The sequence below is a fragment of the Gallus gallus genome, chromosome 19 (genome assembly GCF_016699485.2).
Source record: "Gallus gallus isolate bGalGal1 chromosome 19, bGalGal1.mat.broiler.GRCg7b, whole genome shotgun sequence".
NCBI lineage: Eukaryota > Metazoa > Chordata > Aves > Galliformes > Phasianidae > Gallus > Gallus gallus.
The window spans coordinates 7,275,221-7,294,240 of NC_052550.1; the positions used below are offsets into that span (position 1 = coordinate 7,275,221).

The window sequence follows — 19,020 nt, forward strand, 5'->3', positions numbered from 1 at the left end:
TTAAGCAAGTTACTGTAAGCTGAAGACTGAGAGTAGCTTTTTTTTCTTTCCCAAACTCGTAAGCATAGCTGGCTTCAACATTTGTGAGCATGAAATGTCTCTCTGTTGAGTGACTGTAGTGTGTGCTTTAGGGTACGATGAACTCTAACCCTGCTCTTCTTTTCCAGCTATGATTTTAGAAATGCCAGAACAGGAAATGTGGTTTTCTGCGTTGAGAATGAGTGAACTTTCCCGTTTGGTGGATTCTTTAACACAGCCAATAAAAACAAAGCACTGTTACTCCAACTGCTGATAACTCCCCTCGTTTATAAGGAAGAATTAAAAAGAAGCAATCCTGTACCTCCACTGTAGAGCGTGAAGAAACACTTTTTCCTGTTGTGTGTGGCGTTTACCATGATGGTTTTTAGAGATGAAGAGACCATTGCTGAATGTGTCACTGAGAAACTGTGATCAGCTTCATAAATACTTGACCCCATCTCAAAAAGACTCCTAAGCAAAATATCTGGAACGGGACACAAGCTGCAACAAGGAGGGGAGAGTTTTGCTGTAGTTTCTAGTTCTGCAACCAGTGATTTTGAAACACGTAACTGCAAAGGCCATGAAACATGTCCCTGACGTTGGCCATTGGAGGAGCAGACCTGAAACGGTGAATTCATTTGGCAGTGAATGACCTAAAAAGTTCTAAGTTTTTAATTTTCCTTACTTGAAATAGACGAGTATTCAACTGTAAGATAAATGTATTTTACTTCATAACTACATTAACTTTGAAGGCAGCGTAGAATGATGAGGAACAAAGCCTGGATGGTGTAACTCTTCCTTGTCAAGCTCTGACACTTGCACACATACAGTCATCTCCTGCTTCTAACACGCAGCAGACTCGAGCAGACTCTAAATCTTATGCTTGTGCAACCCTCTGCTCCTGAGCCTCAGCTGTGAATGCACACCACGTTTTGAGGAGATTCTACCCAGTAGACTGCTCCATTTTTTTTCCTTTCCATCCCCTAAGCGAGGAAAAAAGTAATTGCTGCCATGTGTTACTGCCATTCTGCATAGCTTGTTGTCCTCAAACCAACATAGTATTTAATTCCAGATGTTTGGTTTACAAAGGAAAATAACTTCAATGACCTCTGACCGCCTTTTTCCTGACACTGTCAATACTTGCAACATACGAAACCTTTAAGTAAAGCCACAGCACCTTCCTTTTTCCCAGTGAATTGATTTTTACAGAGTATCAAAAGCACTGTGTGTAACTCTGTTACGATCTCGCTGCATTTTTAGTATACAGCACTTCTACTTGGGGTTTTTTATTTCACTCATGATTGCTTTCTTTTTCTTGAACTTGTGCAAAAAATCACTTTGCAAAAGAACTCAAATCATCTCCAGTGTTCCAAACATTTTGATTGACTAGCAAGTGTTATTCTGTTGCAATATTTGATTGTATAGAGAGACACTGTATTGTCTATATATAACAAAAAAAAGGCAAAAAAGGCTGTGTATAGGTTTTTGGTACTATGTACCACCTCTTATTTCTCTCATGCCCAAGTATTCATGTACTTAAAGCATACTATATTTAATTGTGTTTTGATTTAAAATATATAAATATTAAAATTTGTGTCAATTTTCTGTTTTGATGGGATTTGAATTTACATGCTGTTTTTTTTTTTAATGGAGGTTCAAAAAAAGAGATAAACCACTGTGATGTTTGCTCTTCACATTTGCAGACATTTCTTAGTCTTGAAATGGATGACATTGAATGAGGAATCACGTCTATAAATATTAAACAAGTTTTTGAGCTGGGGGGGGGTGTGGGGAGTTGTATTAGGGTGTCTCACTGTTGCCATGCCTGATATCTTTGATGGGTGGAGAGCTGATGGAGAAAACCCAAGTGAAGGCAGAGTTCTGGCTGCTCTGTGGCTCTGCTTAATGCCCTCCGTATGTTAAGGGAGCACTGGTAGCTCTGGACCTGCTGTAGTGTGAAGTACTGGAGGATTCTTTCCTCAGCTCAAGTAGTGATGTGCTCTGTGATTTCTGTGCCAGGAACTGTGATTGCTCGCTGGGCTGGGCTGTGTGATCACAAGTGTGGTAGGGAAGGGTGCAGATGGGACATCCTGCGATGCAGTACTGAACTGCACGTGCATAGGTGTGTCTTGTGCAGAAACTTGAACCGCAACCCATTTTGCATACAGCACCGTTATTTCTTTTTCCTACCTTGGCCACATTCAGACCTCAGCAGCTGCTTTGCTCTCCTAGCAGAGCACATTTACAGATTAGAGGCCCCAGGTTTGGGCCCTGATCACGCATTCTTTCAGCAGCTGCGCTGCAGACGAGACGAGCAACGCGGAATTTACTGCTTGCTTCATGCCGGGTTTGCGTGGTAGGGTTGAGTCTTTTTCCAGCCCAGCTGGACAGTATTTGAGTGGAACGCACCCAGCAGTCCCGAACCCGGGGCTCCCACCGCCGGCCACCGGGGGGCAGCAGCGCCGCGTCCAGCGCCTCCTCCCCCCCTCCCCGCGCAGAGCAGCCGCTTCCGGCCCACGTGGGACGTACGGGCACATGGCCGCGGTGAGCGGGGCCGGCAGCGGTACCCAGTGGGGGAAGACGGGACGGGATGGGACCGGAGCTGGGTCGGAGGGGCTGCGTCCGCACGTAGAGCCTAGAGTGGGGTGGGGCTGTACGGGATAGCAGGGGCTGGGGCGTCCCGCGGTCTCCCGACTGCTATGGAGTCTCCTATAGGGCTCCTCCGGCCTCCTGGGTGGGTCGTTGCCGGTGCCCCCACTGCGAGGCTCCCCCGGAGCGGCTCACCTCCCCGCCAGGGGCTGTCTCTGCCTGGGGCTGAGCACTGCGGGACTACTCCTACCCCGTACTGGCGCTGAATCCGCTGTCCCGCAGAGCATGGAGCCTACCGAGGATGTAGAGCGGCTCCTGATCCAGTTCCGCGATGAGGCCGGCGAGCCGCTAGGCTCTCCCTTCGACGTGCCCGTCAGCATCACTCCGGACAAGCTGCAGCTGGTGTGCAACGCGCTACTGCAGCAGGTGAGGCTGCCGGGTCCGGGGCGAACTTTGCTCCTGGTGCCCGGAGCTGCCCCCTGCCACCTCTCCTGCAATTTCACCTCCAGGATGAGCCGGTGCCTTTGGCCTTCTTCTTCCATGATGCTGAGATCATCGTTTCACTGGAGAAGACCTTGGCAGGGCAGGCAGTGGAGACAGAGAAGGTTCTCGACATCATCTACCAGCCACAGGCCGTGTTCAGGGTGCGGGCGGTGACACGCTGCACCAGCTCCCTGGAGGGACACACCGAGGCCGTCATCTCCGTCGCCTTCAGCCCCACGGGAAAGTATGAGGGTCCGGCTGTGGGTGGGGCATGTCACCAGCTAGCAGCCACCGGGGCCCTGTGCTGATACTACCTCTTCCTCCTGTCCCAGGTACCTGGCAAGCGGCTCGGGGGATACCACCGTCCGCTTCTGGGACCTCAGCACGGAGACGCCGCAGTTCACAGCCAAAGGTGGGTGCAGAGTGTCCTGGGAGGGCAGCTCCCCCCCATCCCACTCAGTGGGACAAACAGGACAGACCTGGGGTGCTGTGTGGGCTGGGACTGTCCTCTGGGGAATGGGGCAGCTCTTTTGCACTGAGTTGAGGAAAAAGAGAAAGAAGGTCTGGCCAGGAGCAACGTAAAGGGTTTGCCCCACTCTTGTCCTGCTCTTGTGGCTGCTGTATCCTGGGATGTTGGGGACAGGTGGGTGCAGCTCTCTGCTCACACTTGCTTGTGCTCTTTCTGCCAGGTCACAGGCACTGGGTGCTCAGCATCGCCTGGTCTCCTGATGGCAAGAAGCTGGCCTCAGGCTGCAAAAACAGCCAGGTAGGTCCATTAGTACCCTGGCAGAGGGTCTGGAGTGGTCAGCCCAGGAGACACTCCACAGCCCTATTCTGAACCAGGGACCAGAGAAAACCAGAAAGGAGAAAAGAAAGGAAAACCAGAAAAACCTGGTAAATGGGCTCCAGGGTATTAGCAATGAAGACTTGTTTTCTCTAGCAGCTGGGGCAAGCAGGTGTCTAGTTGTTCAGGGCAGGATTCCCAGTGTCCTGGAGAAGCTTTGCATGTTGGCACATCACAGTGGTAGCACATAGTGTCTCTGAACTGGCCTGTGCCTCAGCTGTGCCAGGCAGCACTCTGTTGCCTTTGCAGAAGTGTCACTACAAGAGCCCTGCTGTCTTGTGGCAGACACTTTTCCCTCTGTACAGGAAAGAGTCCAAGCTCTCGACGTGGTCTTGGCAGACAGTTCCATCATGAAAGAGATGTCTGGAGCAAGAAAGGGTATCGCTTGGTCAAGCCAGGGTGACTGTGTGTGTGACCCAGACATGCAGCAGCAGCCTGTTTTACAGTGTTCCTGCTCAGACACAGCCAAATTCCTTCTTAGAGGAATAGTGGGGGGAGCCCTGCCCTGGATATGGGGCAAAACTTGTGTGATAAACATGCTTCCAGAAATGCCTGGGGAAGCAGGAGCAGGTGGGCACAATTAAAAGCAAGTCAGTAAGTTGTTAGTCTGCAGCGGGATGTTGGCTTGCTCTGTCTTTTGAACAGCCTGGGAGTGAGGACAGCAGCTGCAGAGCTGCCGAGTGCTGCTGACCTGGGCTCAGTGTCTGAGCAGCTGCCCTGTGAGGCCACTGATGTGAGCCCAAAGAAACAAGCGGGTTCTGGCTTTAATCTAACCCAGAGAGCTGCTTGTTCTGTTTTCGTTGTTTCTCCCGAGTTTCTTGCAGCATATGACTAATGCCTTGGCTCTTTTGATGAGCATTTATAGAGAGAGAGAAAAAGCAACAGAAAACCAGCATGTGTCCCACCCACAGAATCCGATAATAAGTAGCATTTAGCCCGCTCTGGCTTTCATCATGCTCTGCAAACATTCACCAACTCCCTGGCACAGGCTGTAAGGCTCGGGCTGGCTTTCTGGAGAGCTAGATTGCTTTTGGGCTGGGGCAGATATTTTTGTAGCAGCAGCATCTGAAGCATAGAGGAAGGTGATCGGGTCTCATGCTTTGAGATGTCAGCTGATTGTGGCTGGGATCAGCAAAGGCATCCAGTTCTCCTGTTCCCCTCCCTTTCTGCTCTGTAAATCCCCACAAGACTGAAGATACCTATCATTTCTAAATGGAGCCCAAACCATCCCTAGGATTCACATGACATGTGGCCTGATGCAACCCTCTTGCTTCCTCTCTTGGGCAGATATTTCTCTGGGACCCAGCCACCGGCAATCAGATCGGCCGCGTTCTCACTGGCCATTCCAAATGGATCACGTGTCTGTGCTGGGAGCCGCTCCACATGTAAGTGAGGGGCCAGCCCAGCCTTCCTTCCCTTTTACTTTTAAGGCAAAGATGAGCTTGATCTGAAGGGCATTCCTCTTGTTTGCCTTTGTCCTGTTATGGTGTGCAGACAGAGTGTGTTCAGAAGAAATGCTCACAAGGTGGGGCAGGAAAAATGCATCCAGCTCTGGAGTCCCAGCTGCTGCTTGCTGTTGAGCTGTGCCTCGGATTCCCTCACCCTCCTATAAAAGTGAGACCTGTTGATGGAAACTGCTTAATGTTTTTATAGTGCCGCACAAACTGCCCATGGTGCTGAGCTGGAAGCAGGGAAGCCTGTGAACCTGGAGCCTAAGCTCAGCTTCTGCAAAGCGCTCCCTTTCTGATGTCCTGCATCCTGATTGCATCTGTTTGTCATGGGCACTGATTAACTGTGCAAGCTCCTTATCCCGATCAGCTAAAGCTCTGTCAGTGAGAGATGAGTGGAGGGGGATAGTTGTAGTCCATAATCCAAGACATTACAGCGATGGAGGGGAAAAAAAAAGAAAGGGGGGTGGGTCCTGTTAGAGCAGAGCCCTGTAAATTGAATTTGCCAGTAGGAAACTCCAGCAAACAATTAATTGGATTTGCAAAAACTGATTATAGAGGAGGATCAGGAAATGGAGAGGAGGGAGATGCTCCTGCCTGGGCTTGACTTCCCTATCTCCAGCTGGCTGCAGTCTGTGCTCAGTTCCTGCACAAAAGGATGGGTTGTGCTCTTCCTCAGCCCCGCACTGCCCTCATGCCATTGATGTGGCTGGTGGTGCTATCATTTGTTACTGCATCTCCTGACTGCTCGGCATGCTGTGCTGCTTGGTTTTGCTTCTCCTTTGAGGACAGTTTGTTGTCAGCAGCCAGCTAAAGGGAAACAAAGCTGGTGCTCTGGCAGCTCCCACTCCTGAGAGCTGTGATGCAGCAGGAGGCAGTGAGTGTCCTTTTCCTACCGGGGCCAAAGTGCCGGTGGCTATAGGAGTCACTGCCCCAAGGAGGTGTGGGAACTGCTGCTGGTTTGGGAGTGAGTCATTAAAAAGGTGTTGATAAAAATGCTGCATGAAGGACTGGGGGCCAATTGTTCTCCTGTTCTCACTGGGTGCTGGCCAGCAGCTTCCAGCTGTGTCCAGCTTGCTCTTCCTGAACTGTGAGGATGGACTTTGCAGCTCTGCGTCACTTGGACTGCAGGCCAGCACATCTCCTGCCAGATACGAAGTATGGTGTAGGCAGGGGATATTATACATGGTTTTGATTCTGGTGGTCTGTGCTGCTTGAGGAAGTCTCCTTGCCCAGGGAAGGTGTCAGTTTGCGGTCCCCTTATAAGTCAGTGGGTTGAAGCTGCCTCCTGTAATAACAGAGTAATTACCAAAGCACAGGAGCTGGGTTTATGCTGGATCAGTGCTTCCAGGGTGCCACCCAACAGTCGGTTTGGAAGGATGCATCTGCCTGCTGTTCCTCTACCTGCAGAATCCGGCTCTCTGTAGCCCACTGCCTGGCCTCTCTCTGGTCTTAACCCAAAAGAGAAGGTTGTCTTTTATTGACTTCTGGGCCCTTAAATCCTCTGGGACTGATGCTGGGAGATCTGTGTGGAGGGGATGTCTGCGCTGTGCAAATGGATTTTGTGTTGTTTTTGTTCAGAAACCCAGAGTGCCGCTACCTGGCCAGTGCTTCCAAGGATGGCAGCATCCGCATCTGGGACACGCTGATGGGCAGGTGTGACAAAATCCTCACGGGTCACACGCAGTCAGTGACTTGTGTGAAGTGGGGCGGTGATGGCTTGCTCTACTCCTCCTCCCAGGACAGAACTATCAAAGTGTGGAGAAGCCAGGATGTAAGTGGGGCGGGTAGCCCTGCAGCCTGCCGACAAAGGCGGCTGGATGCAACTTTGCCTGCTCTTCCTAGCACAGGTTATAGCTGTCTGTCTGTCTGTCTGTCTTGCCTGTCCCTCTAAGTGGGTCGTTTTGTTTCTAGGGCATCCTCTGCCGCACCTTGCAAGGCCACGCTCACTGGGTGAACACCATGGCCCTTAGCACCGATTACGTTCTCCGCACTGGTGCCTTTGAACCTGCTGAAGCCACCATCAACCCACAGGATATGAGTGGCTCCTGTAAGTGCAGCCTTGTGTTGGAGCGTGGAGGGGATGACAGGGAAACCTGACGTCTCGTCTTAATGCTGCCATGAGCTGAAGCAATCTTGAAATCTAAGAGGAGACTCTGTGCTGATGTATTTCGTGCTGACAGCCATGCTCTTTCTGGTGTGTGCATGGAGTTGAGCAGTCTGGGAGCTGGGAAGGCCATCTTGAGTTCAAGGCCACTCTGGGAGCAGAGTGGCCCTTGGCAAAGAGAAATAGGCTGAGAGGTCACAAATGTGTCTGCTTGGCCTACAAAGCCAGGACCGTATTTGGCATTGCAAGGTTATAAAGTTGCTTTTCCCCCCAGCAATTTCCAGTCTCTCTTCTTACCCTTCTCCCTTTCTCTCTTCCAGTGGCAGAACTGAAGGACAAGGCACAGCAGAGGTATGATAAAGTCAGGGTAAGTTGCATTACAAAGTTTATCCTTGCTGTGGTTTATAACACTAGTGCTGGTGGAAGCAGTAAACATGCACAGTTGGCTGTTGACCCCAACACTGGGTGTGTTTCCAAACATTCCACAGCTGGCTTGTACAAAATTTGAGCTCTTTCATCCCTTTCTCAGGGCCAGGGACCAGAAAGACTCGTCTCAGGTTCAGATGATTTCACACTGTTTCTTTGGAGGCCAGCAGAAGACAAGAAGCCACTGGAGAGAATGACAGGGCACCAGGCATTGATTAACCAAGTCCTCTTCTCACCAGACACCCGGATAATAGCCAGTGCTTCCTTTGACAAATCAATAAAGCTCTGGGAGGGCAGGACAGGAAAGTGAGTTTTTTTTGTTGTTCTGTTACAAAGGTGGTGTTTGGGTCTGTGTGTGATGCACAGGTTATGCAGAAATCAGCAGCACCCCATTGTCGTTGTCAGCAGCTCCTTGGTGTGTTCAGCATCTCAAAGATATTCTGCTCCCTCTTTGCTCTGCTGCTGTCACTTTCTGCCCTTGAAAGGTCCCTTGTCTGGCTCCTCATGTGTTGCATGGTCTGTGCTTGGCTGGGTGTATGTGGCTCTGCTTTTACCCAGCCGCAGCACTGCACCCAAATGACACATGCTGTCTGCTGCAGGGATGGTTCTCTGGGGCAGGCATGGCTATAGTGGGGTGGGATGTTCCACTTGACTGCTCTCCTGAAGACATGTGCGTGTTGCACACTGTAGAGTGACCCAGTTTAAACAGTGCCCGTGCCAGGGAACAGCTTGTTCTGGATAAAGGAAATTTGTGTAACTATGAGTGATGCTGTTGGTGTTTGGATGCCCCTGCAATCCAGCTTTTAACCTCCTGACAGAGTATCAGTGAGCTTCCTGGAGCAGCAGTCCTTCCCTTGTTCTGTCTTTGTACCTAAGATCTCTGGTTTTGTGTCAGTAATTTAGTGGTCTTTCTAAGCCTAGGCATGTTCCTGTTAAGCTAGAGGGATAAAGGACACACTTGTACAGTGAGGCTGCAGCATTGCCTGCTGGTGGTGGAGGAATTGAGGTAAAGAGCCTGTCCTCTAGAATGGTCTGAACCTATCTGGAAGGGATTTAACACATATTGAGTGGATTCTGTATAGTAGTTGGCTGCCTTGTGTGCACAGGATTGGAGTGTGCTGGGCATCCCATGGCAGGGCTTGATTGCAGCTGAAAAACAATGATTCTATGATGAACTATGAAGGCAACACAAGAGTGGGTTTGAGACAAACTTGGGTGCCTGCTCCTCTAACAGCTTGGTTGTGCCTCCTCTGCCTCAGGTACCTGACATCACTGAGGGGGCACGTCTCAGCTGTGTATCAGATTGCCTGGTCAGCTGACAGCCGCTTGCTAGTGAGTGGAAGCAGTGACAGCACGCTGAAGGTCTGGGATGCTGAGACAAAGAAACTGGCCATTGATCTTCCTGGCCATGCAGATGAGGTGAGTGTCCAGTCAAGCTGGGGTGTTGGAGGTGGGGATGACTGATCTTTCCAGGACAGCAGGACTAACTGGGTCTCTCCTTACACTAGGTTTTTGCAACAGATTGGAGCCCAGATGGACAGAGGGTAGCAAGTGGAGGGAAGGATAAATGTTTACGGATGTAAGTAACTTCTGGTCTCTCTGTAGAGGAAGTCACAGCCACTCCGTGTGTCCTTCAAAGCTGCAGTTTCCTTGCAAAGACCTGACAACTGTTTCTGTCTGCAGATGGCGTAGATAGGAGCAGCGACACAAAGCCACCAGTCCTGTCCTAAGCTGGCCTGCCCATTGACTCAATCTGCCTGGGAGATCTGCAAGGCGATGGACAAGGGGGGCTGACCTGAACACATCTCGTTTCTGTCAGCTACTGTCCCTCACGGACTCTTTCCTTATATTTATTTAAGGAAATTTTAATTTCTGTTCTTAGTAAGAGCTGTGCTTTGCAGGATCATTTTCCTCTGAACATTACAAGAGGGATATCTCATCTGCCTCCATCTCAATCTCCTTTTTATTGAAATTTTAGCCTTGTAGTAGCCTCACCCTTTGAAAAGGAAAAGCATAGGGTGGGGACATGTCATGCTCTTCCTTCCCATGTGAAGAATCCTGCATGCAAGAAGGCTTTTAGTGGGAACAGAAAGGGTTGTCCTTGTGTGACCTTCAGAGAGGGAGAAGAGGAGGAAAATACACCACATCATTACAGTGCAGAATTGTGCTCGGCTGCATGCCTGGGACAAAGATCTGCTGAGAACATGGTCTCGTTATTCCAGTAAGGTTTTGCCTTTCCACATGGCCCCTTTACTTGTGAGCTGTGCCAAGCATTATCTGACAGTGATTCTCCACATCCACAGCAGCTAACTCATTCTCCCATCCATTCAGGCCTGAGCGCAACAGGCGTCAGCTTCAAATTGCTGCAAGAGCTGCACAGAGTTTTCAGGTCTCAGTGGCTCTTGGAAATGCAAAAATGAATCACTTGTACCTTTGAATAGGGTGCTCGTTTCCCTTCTGCTTCTGACATGGGGAAGTAAAGAAGGGGTGGGGAGGGGGAAAGATGGAGCAGCATGTTTGATTTTGTGTGGCCCTTACCCTGGATACGAACTGATGGCAGGGCTGGAGCTGTCTCAGTATATGGCAAAACTTATTGCACAAAAATAAGTTTTATTATATAAAAATAAATATGCACAAAACTTGTTGCACAGAGTGGGCTCTCTGGAATTTCTCAAGTGTATTTATTTGCCCAGTGGGTAAGAGAAATTCACACTGGTAATATATTTGTATGCTTGCTTGTGAGCCTTTTTATAAGTCAACTCAGTCTTTCAACAAGTATGTGGAAAATAGATCTGGATTTAATTTTTGTTTCCAGGATGGTTATAAAACAATGAAAATTGGGATATGATTAATAGAGAGTAGAGAATATATTAGAGAATATATTGTCAGATTTCATTGCAGCAAGTTAGCGTGAAGACCAAAACATTCTGCATAGCTCTCATACTGTGGTTGATACCCAGTGATTACTGCGGCTCAGGAGTTTGTTTCCCAGTTGTAGAAAATGCATTTTAGAAGTTTATTCCTGCTGACAGGATTGCTTTGGATAATTAAGAGAGGATTTTGCAGTCATGACTATTTGCATCTCTGCAAGTGTTCAGGTCAGCAAAAGACTGGAACAAAATGTTACATCTTTAGTATGACTGAAAACATGAGTTGTGGTTCCTTTTGTTGTATCTTTTGGCTCTATCTTTTGGGAACAACTCAATATCCTGTACCTGCTCTTTCATTCATATGCTTCCTCTAGCTGATTCTCGCTGGAAGTGAAGGCCATGTTGTGTCCATCTGTGTAAACAAAGCCTTTCAAAATTTGCTAAGGTAAAGGTTCGGGCAGACGGTGATGTAAAACTGTAGCCGATAATTCTGCCCCATCTAGACTAATGTGCCCTTGGGAAGGAGGGGAGCATACTTGTGTCTGGCAGAGCTCCTGTCACTGCCAAGAAGTCTGTCTGTTATGCAGTTTCATAGGGGAAACAACTCTTCTTCCTGAGGTCAGCTCTGTCTTTGTCCCCTGTGTTGACTTGCTGCAGAAGGTCCCATTTTTAGCTCTTTCTGTGGAAAGAGCATTGTTCTCTGCCTCCTCTTACAAGGAACCATACAAGGTTGCTATGCCCCACAGATCCACAGTATGTTTTGTGTTAGAAGTGGTGATTTATCTGAGCTGGGAGAAGTGTTTCTACCTGCAGGGACAGGATTGGTTGTGTTTGACCGCTTCCTTGTCCTCCAGCTTCCAAACCAAAGCCATTGCTTTGCCCTCTGGCCACGCTGCTGACCTAGGTTAGTTCCTGCCATCCTTTCAGAGTCCAATTCTATGATATTTGGCACAAAACAAAGCCTGACTAAAACTCACCTCCTCAGTGGTAGTGCAAAAAGCTTTTCCAAAGCAAAATGAGAACTCTTGAAAAAAGAGAGGACCTGCAAGTTTACACCAAAATATGCTATCTCAGTCTTAACTGTTTTTTGACCTAATAGTGGGTCATTTTTTTAATAATACCATGTGATGAATTCACACGTAGACCAAACAATATTTTCCTATCTAAGCAGCTGCTCCTATTTCTACCATTTATACAGTACCAGCCTTCATGCGTTCTAAGTGCTGGCCCATTTCCAGCTGCATTCCCAAGCAATCCCATAACACTCCTCCCAGTTTTGTTTGAAAGCAGCTTTGCTCTGCAGTATACTGACTTCTCTTATGTGCTGGGAAACAGCTGCTGCCTTTCCCTTCAGGGTAGCTCCTTTCTGGCAGGTCACAAAGTAGCACGTGGTCATCCTTGCTCCTTTGATGACTAGAGCTTTAATTAGCTAATTTTTAGAATTGCTGTTGCAGGTTTGTGTTAGTGGTGTTATTGATGGGGAAGACATTACTTTTTATTGAAGGACAAATCTAGAATGTAGGCTTGAGCTCTCTGATTGCTTTGTACCTGCTCAGAGATCCACCTAGTTACACTTAGTAAAAATATACCATAATACCTGAAGTTTTCAAACATCGTGTGATAGTGGCACATAGTGAACTTCCTGTACTTCACTCCAGTTTCACCCAGGTTTCTTATTAAGTGTACCACGCGCATGTGCTTACCAGAAGGACATTATTTTTCACTGATGCTCTAAGAATAGTTTCAAGCATATCTAGCTGACACAGTGCTTCTCCCACAGAGCCCTCTGACACTTTCTCCTTTAAAAGCTGTGATAGCTCAGCTTATGCCACCATTAATATTGTTTGAAATCCCCAATAGGAGGACAGTGGTGATAAGGACTGGGAAGCATGCCAGTCCTCTGAGAAAGGTTTACCTGTTTTGATTGACTTCCTAGGTATGCTGGAGGGAAGGAAGGAGAGAAGAAAACAGTGAGGCACCTGGAGTGAAGTAGGCTGTCTGAGTTAGAGCTGTGTGGAGTAGGATGGGTGACAGGATTCTGTCTCTTGGGTGTCGATTTCGATAAGTGGGGCCCTTAACATCCTTCTGAAAATTGTTCCCAGGGCTGTGCATTCTGCTTACCCAGGCAGGAACGCTGGCTAAGTGGTGTGCAAGTTTTACTCCTCAGATCCTGGTTCCTTGCAGCTACACGTTCGCGTTCTCCTCAACTCAGCTGATTTCTTGATTATTTTCCCAGATCAGTAATTTAACTTCCATGTGCATGCTAATTGCCTGGGGAGAGATGCAAAAAAAAAATCTTTTGAACAGGAAGAAAATCAGCAGCATCTTTATTGTACGTGAGCATTAGGAAAGGCAGTCTTCTCTCTGCTTCTTGTTGGGACAGCCTGGGCACCATTCAGGTAGTGCTTCTCTCTCAGAAATGGCTGTTTTGGTGGTGTGACAGAAAAGGGCTTACCATAAAGACCATTATTGCTTTTGAGGGTAAAAGGAGGTATGGAAACTCAGAACAGTGATTTCTGTATAGTGCTTTCATCTGGCAGGAGTGCCTCACATTTCCCTTGTGTATTCAGACAAGCAACTTGGAAGGCACTGTCTCCCTCCCAGATCTCTGCCTCTTGTGATCGTGAGTCTCAGCCCACATCTGAGGGGCTAATTTGGTCAAGCCAATGTACTGCAGCCAGGGAAGAGCTGCAAATGCATTTCCAGTAATGTTATTTTATGTTTTCTTTTCCTTGACCCTGTAAGCTGGTTGTCCTTGCTGAGCTGCAGCTAGCTGATAGTCTGTATAAATGTGCTCCCGCTATCACACAGTATGATATTAAAGAAATAAACTCAACATGCAGCGCTTTGTGCTTTTGAAGAATCGCTGTGGTCTGTCTGACCACAGTGCTGGTACCCATTGCTTGGCCATGCTTTTTGAGTGCAGTGGATAATTTATTGTCCTGCTGCATGGCTTGTCAGAGCAGAACAGTGCATCCCTCTGAGTGCTGCAGGGCTGCTGCCGCCTGTTAGTGCTAAATGGTGAATATCTGTGTGTGTTCCATGGGGGATGGAGGAGCAGTGCAATCCCTGCGGGTTATTGTGCACTGCTCTCCCAACATCTCTAGTAATTAAGCTCCCTTTAGGAGAGGCAGGCAAATACAGTCAGCTCCACATCCATCCTCTTTCAGCAGCAAAAGCAAGTGAAGGTACTGTTTGTAAATAGGTTTGCTGTAGTCTGATAGCACCAGAAATGTTGACACCTAGAAACTCTCCCAGAGACTAATCGAAGATCCAGTTCAAATGAGTGACCTGCATGCAAATCTCACAGCCCTTCAGATCCTGTTCAAATCTCAATGCTACACCAATATATTTAGTTATTCCAGTCAAACCTCCTTGCTGCTCCTTGCTGTTTTGTCCTTGCTGTGCTAAAACAAACCTGCTCGAGGGCTCCAGCCTGATTATGAGGACAAAAGGACGGCAGACATGCTGCTATCAAAGGGAGATGTGTCTCATTTTTGAAATGCAATGCAGAGTGGGTGGCTTAGAAATTCCTAAAGTGGCTTTCTGAGGTCAGAAGGGGTCTTTCTAAAAACTTGTTTATATTCCATAAAAAATGCAGCATGTGAGTTAGACTTCGAGGTGAAGATGCGTGCTGATACTGTGAGAACTGATACTGAATGTGAGAGTCATTGGATGGCAGAAGACAGCCAGTTCTGAGAGAAACCATTTTCTGAGTCAGGATATTTAACACATTGAGACTTGTGGGTTTTTTTCCTGTTTTTAAAGGGGAATTGCGAATACATGCTAGAAAGTGTTTGTGTTACTACCAGCACCTTAATTTATGATTAACTTGGAATATTTTTACATCTCATTTATTCCTTCCGCAGTGATGTTCTGAGCAGCTGAAATTACTTGGTCAGCTTCACTTTTTATTTGTTACGTTAGTGCCACAAAGGAATCTTGCTCAGAAAATTAAAGTGGGATTTGGTCCTGAGGGTTTGTTAAAGCCCTTTACTTCTCTGTGGCAAAAATAGAGTCTTACAGTCCCTCTGATGCCTCTATATAACATTTAGAACTTAAAACGTCCTTCATAAAGCTGTCAATGTTCCCTTAAGTATCTTTTGTTAAATATTTTTTGTTATCCAGGTCCATTGCCTTTGGATAAGTCTTTAGCTGTGGAGATTTTGATATGGCACACCACTTCCATAGTTCTTGGTTTTGAGTTACAGTAAGCAAAGTGAGATAGAAAGAATAATGAGAGAAATAACTGCATAACTCCGGTCGGTCACTATTTCCATGTAGCAGCACTGAGCACAGACCTTATATCATGTGAGCACTGAGCTCTGACCATGCAAGATCACGAAGTGCACCATGTGGTGCCTGTAACTGAGTGCAGCCAAATGCACCACAGCAAAACCCAGGTAGTGCCAAAGCACTCTGCCAGGAGGGTTAATCATTGTATAGTAACTGGAGTGCCAGCAGGATTGGGGCAGATGGGGATATCTGGGAGGCCTGAAACGGCCTTTACACGTGAAAGCTGGATGCTGAGGTGGCACAAGGGACGGCACAGAGGGAGAGGAAGTGAAAGCAGCGAGGAATGGAAGCAAAGGAGGATAGTTATGTAGAGCTGGAGGTGAAGGTCAAAGGCTCCACGTGACTGGTGTGTGCTGGTGGTAGTTTTTAATATTTGAATGTGTTGCTGTAAGTGACCCAAGGCTAAAAGCGCTGTGGGGGAAACTAACGGCTGTTCTCTGCATACAAGGAGCGAGCAACCTGAGGAGCGTCTTTGCCTGACAGCATTTACGTTTATTAGCATTTCTCCTGCACATTCCCTCTCCGTTTAAGCTCCCTGAGTTAGGCCTGAGGCGGTGTGGCTTCTCGAGGGAGCAGGGCCGGGCTGTGCTCCTACCTGCCGTGCTTCCTCACAGCGTCGCGCCGGGGGCAGCCGCCTCACAGGGCCTCGCGCCTCTCCCGGCGGCCCCTCAGCTTCGTCCTCCCGCAGGTGGGGCTGAGGCGGCTGAAGGGTAACGTAAGCGGCGTTAAAAGCCGTTTGCATGCACGGGGAGGGGGTTGGAACTCGAGTTTGGCCTCCACCTGGGCTCCCGCAGGCGCCGGTGTGAGGACGGAGGCGCCCGACCCGCGGGGCCGTGAGGTGATGCCGGCGGAGCGGTTCCCGCCGCGCGCTCCCGCCGGGTTACGCGGGGTGAGGCACTCTTTGCCGCCGGCGGAAGGAACCGAGCGCCCGACCTGCGCGATGCGGCCTAGAAAAGGCGCGCGGCGGCGCGGAGGTGCCGGCAGTCGGAGCCGGGGCCGCTGGGCGGTGCGGAGCAGCGGGAGAGCTGGGAGGAGGCAACGGCGGCCTGAGAGACTTCGATCTGCATCCTCGCTTCTCGCTCCCTTTCCGCGGGGGTGCGGCGACAGCCCCAGAGCCGCGGGCCGCGCCTGCCTCCTCCCTGCTGCATGCTGCTGGGCTCGCTCCCTGAGGGGACCCGCAGCCCCCGTAGTGTCGGGGCGATGGGGGCGGGCGGCAACAGGGCGCGGGGCGGCTGAGCGGGCCCTGAGACGGCAGGCGTGCCTTCTCTCGTACCCCCGAGAGCCTCCCTCCCTCCGTCTCTGCCCTCCCCATGCCAGACGGAGCCCCTCGCCTCGGAGACGCCCCGCAGCAGCCCCTTCGGCCCGGGGGTGCGCGGCCGCCCCCGCGCGATGAGAGGAGCTGCCCCGCTCTCCGGGGGCCGCCAGGACCGGGGCGGGCTCCCCCCCCTTCGCCCTCTGCCCTGAGGAGGCGGCTGTAGTGCCTCTGCCGGAGGAAGAACCGACCCCTTTTGTTTTCCCTCCCCATCCCGGGGCTTCATGCCCACCCCCGAGGAAGGATGGAGGTGGTGGGGGACTTTGAGTACAGCAAGAAGGACCTGATAGGACACGGAGCCTTCGCTGTGGTCTTCAAAGGTCGTCACCGTAAGGTAAATAGCGATGGGGCGGTTACACAACCCCTGTGGGGAGCAGCCCCGGCCCTCACGGGGACCTGTGGTGCTGAGGCGGGGAGGGTGTAAAATGTAAAGGGCGCGGGGTGGGCTGAGAGATGGGCTGGGGGCGGTGGGGCCAGGCCTGAGGCCGCGGCCTGCGGCGAGCTGCTGCCTGCCGGCCTCTGTGCACGGTTATTTCTATTCAAGAAAGAGATACATCAGCTTAGCTGTGTGCTCAGCTGTTGGTTCGCTCCTCGGGCGTAAGGGCGAGCAGAGAGGTGCAGCTGCAGGGAGGCTGAGCCCTTTGTTTGTCAGGAGGTCATGTTTATCTCGCTGGGTAAGGAAGGGATCTGATGGGAAATTGTCTCCTTTGGGTTGGGCCGAGGATCCCTGAAATTCAGAGGGGTCCGGTTTCCTGCTGGATATTCACAGATAGACGATGGTTTCTCGGTGCTGTGTGAGTTTATGCAGAGCTTGGTGCCTTAAACACTGTGCTTCCACAAAGCAGACCTCCGCTTGGAGCCTTTTGGAGCACTGGGAGAGTGCTTACAGCTCCTATGGACACAGCACAAGGAGAAAACATTAGAAACTTACAAGGTTAACAGAGATGGTTCCACCTTACGCATAAATAAGTGTTACAAATAACTTCAGGGTGGATAGTAGGAAACATTTATTCTTAGAAAGAGTGGTCAGGCACTGGAATGTGCTGCCCAGGGAGGTGGAGGACTCACTGTCCCTGGGGGTGTTCAGTAAATGTGTGGATGTGGTGCATAGCAGCATGGTTCAGGGCACAGTTTTGGTGGACAGTTGGACTGGATCTTAGAGGTCTTTTCCAGCCTTAATGGTTCTGTGATTCTGTTAATAGGCAGTATTTGTACTCAAAAAACAAGTGCTTGTGTAGTATTCAGCTGTGGGGATCAAGAAGGCTGAAGCTGGGAAGTCCTTAAAGAAGAATAAAAGTAACTTCGTCATTGGGAGGGGTCTGAAGGACAAACGGGATGTGATTATTTATGTTGTAATCTTTTTTTTAATGCTTTTGAACTCATGAAAATGCAGTCTGGCAGCATCTGGATTTTAATAGCTGCCTGAACTACTGTGGAATGAAATAGTTCTTGATGGTGTCATGTGATGGAGTAATCAGTGGTGGGTAGGGTAGGGATGATCTTGCTGTTTCTTTAGTGCTTTGCTAGCTACTTGTTAGTAGATAAAGTCAAAAATTAAAGCTGATAATACTTTTCTGTTTCTTTGCTTGCAGAAAACTGATTGGGAAGTAGCCATAAAGAGCATTAACAAAAAGAACTTGTCAAAATCACAAATCTTACTTGGAAAAGAAATTAAAATCTTAAAGGTATGCTAATTGCAGTGATTTTTAAAGCTGCTTTTCTTGAAAAGGAAAAGAGACTTTTGATGCAGTTCATTTTGGGTCACGAGTGGTATCACTGTAATTGTTGCTTTACATTTTGCATCTTTTGTCTGCTTCAGACAAAATCCAGAATTAAAGGGGCCAAGAAAAAAAGTTCTTTGGTTCTGGAAATGGTCTTGGAGCATGTTGAGGGCGTGTTTTTATTACATGTGGGAGATTGCTGTAGAATCAGCATCTGTGCTTCACTTATTGCATGTACAGAAAGGTTTGTCCTTCAGGATGGGTAGTGTCACATCTTTCCAAAGCAGTCCCTGTAACAAATGTGATAGAGGTTAAAACATCAGTCTTCCATTGTTCTTCATCTTTTATTTTCGGTCAGAGATGCCTTGAGGACTGGAAGTGGTGTACTGAATGTGATTCCTGGGGCAGTCTTCCCATTTCTGAGTTAACTGGCTGTAAAAGTTAAGCATGGCCCTAATGAAGAAAATAAAACAGAACATCATTTAGTTCTAAAATTCTGTTTTATGGAAACATCTCCTTAGGTATTCTTCTATCACTTTCCATTCTGAACTTCACTAGATCTCACATAGCTTTGCAGCAATAATTAGTGCTGATTTCAATGTTTGTGCTGTTTCTAAGCTTCTTGAGATGCGTTCTGTTTTATATGCTAGCATGTATATTCTAGTTTATGTGTTATATGCTAGAAGTAGTAGCGTTGGGTATATTAATATGCTACAAGTGCTTAGCAAGGAGAGACAGTTTTGTTTTAAGCAGTTTCAAATAATCACATGAGTTGTCATGCAAGTTGTATTTTGTGTTATTTGGCTTGGATTTCATTTTATTGTAAAATAAGAGGGTTGGCTTGAAAATAGCATAGTTGATTACTCCCATAAACAAGAAACATGTTAGACTATAAATTCAGCAGTT

General features: G+C 48.7%; 2 protein-coding genes and 1 long non-coding RNA gene across 6 annotated transcripts in view; 2 read left to right on the top strand and 1 right to left on the bottom strand.

Moving 5' to 3' along the window:
* AKAP10 (A-kinase anchoring protein 10) overlaps positions 1–1,636 on the top strand; it is a 19,584-nt gene extending 17,948 nt beyond the window's left edge. For all 4 annotated transcript variants that reach the window (XM_046902635.1, XM_040650475.2, XM_046902636.1 and 1 more), the window contains one exon: positions 168–1,636. In XM_046902635.1, the coding sequence (XP_046758591.1) occupies positions 168–173 (6 nt within the window). In that variant the 3' untranslated portion in view covers positions 174–1,636. The remainder of the gene's footprint in view (positions 1–167) is intronic.
* On the bottom strand, positions 398–15,955 carry LOC121107275. Its single transcript, XR_005841024.2, has 2 exons — positions 15,677–15,955; positions 398–13,056 (listed from the first exon to the last, which is right to left on the bottom strand). It is a non-coding gene; the product is annotated as an uncharacterized LOC121107275 (long non-coding RNA).
* Positions 15,956–16,060: 105 nt separating this feature from the next.
* The window catches only part of ULK2 (unc-51 like autophagy activating kinase 2), a 35,897-nt gene continuing 32,937 nt past the window's right edge, over positions 16,061–19,020 (top strand). Inside the window, exons 1-2 of the mRNA XM_004946695.4 lie at positions 16,061–16,727; positions 17,986–18,078. Of these exons, the coding sequence (XP_004946752.2) occupies positions 16,638–16,727; positions 17,986–18,078 (183 nt within the window). The 5' untranslated portion in view covers positions 16,061–16,637. The remainder of the gene's footprint in view (positions 16,728–17,985; positions 18,079–19,020) is intronic.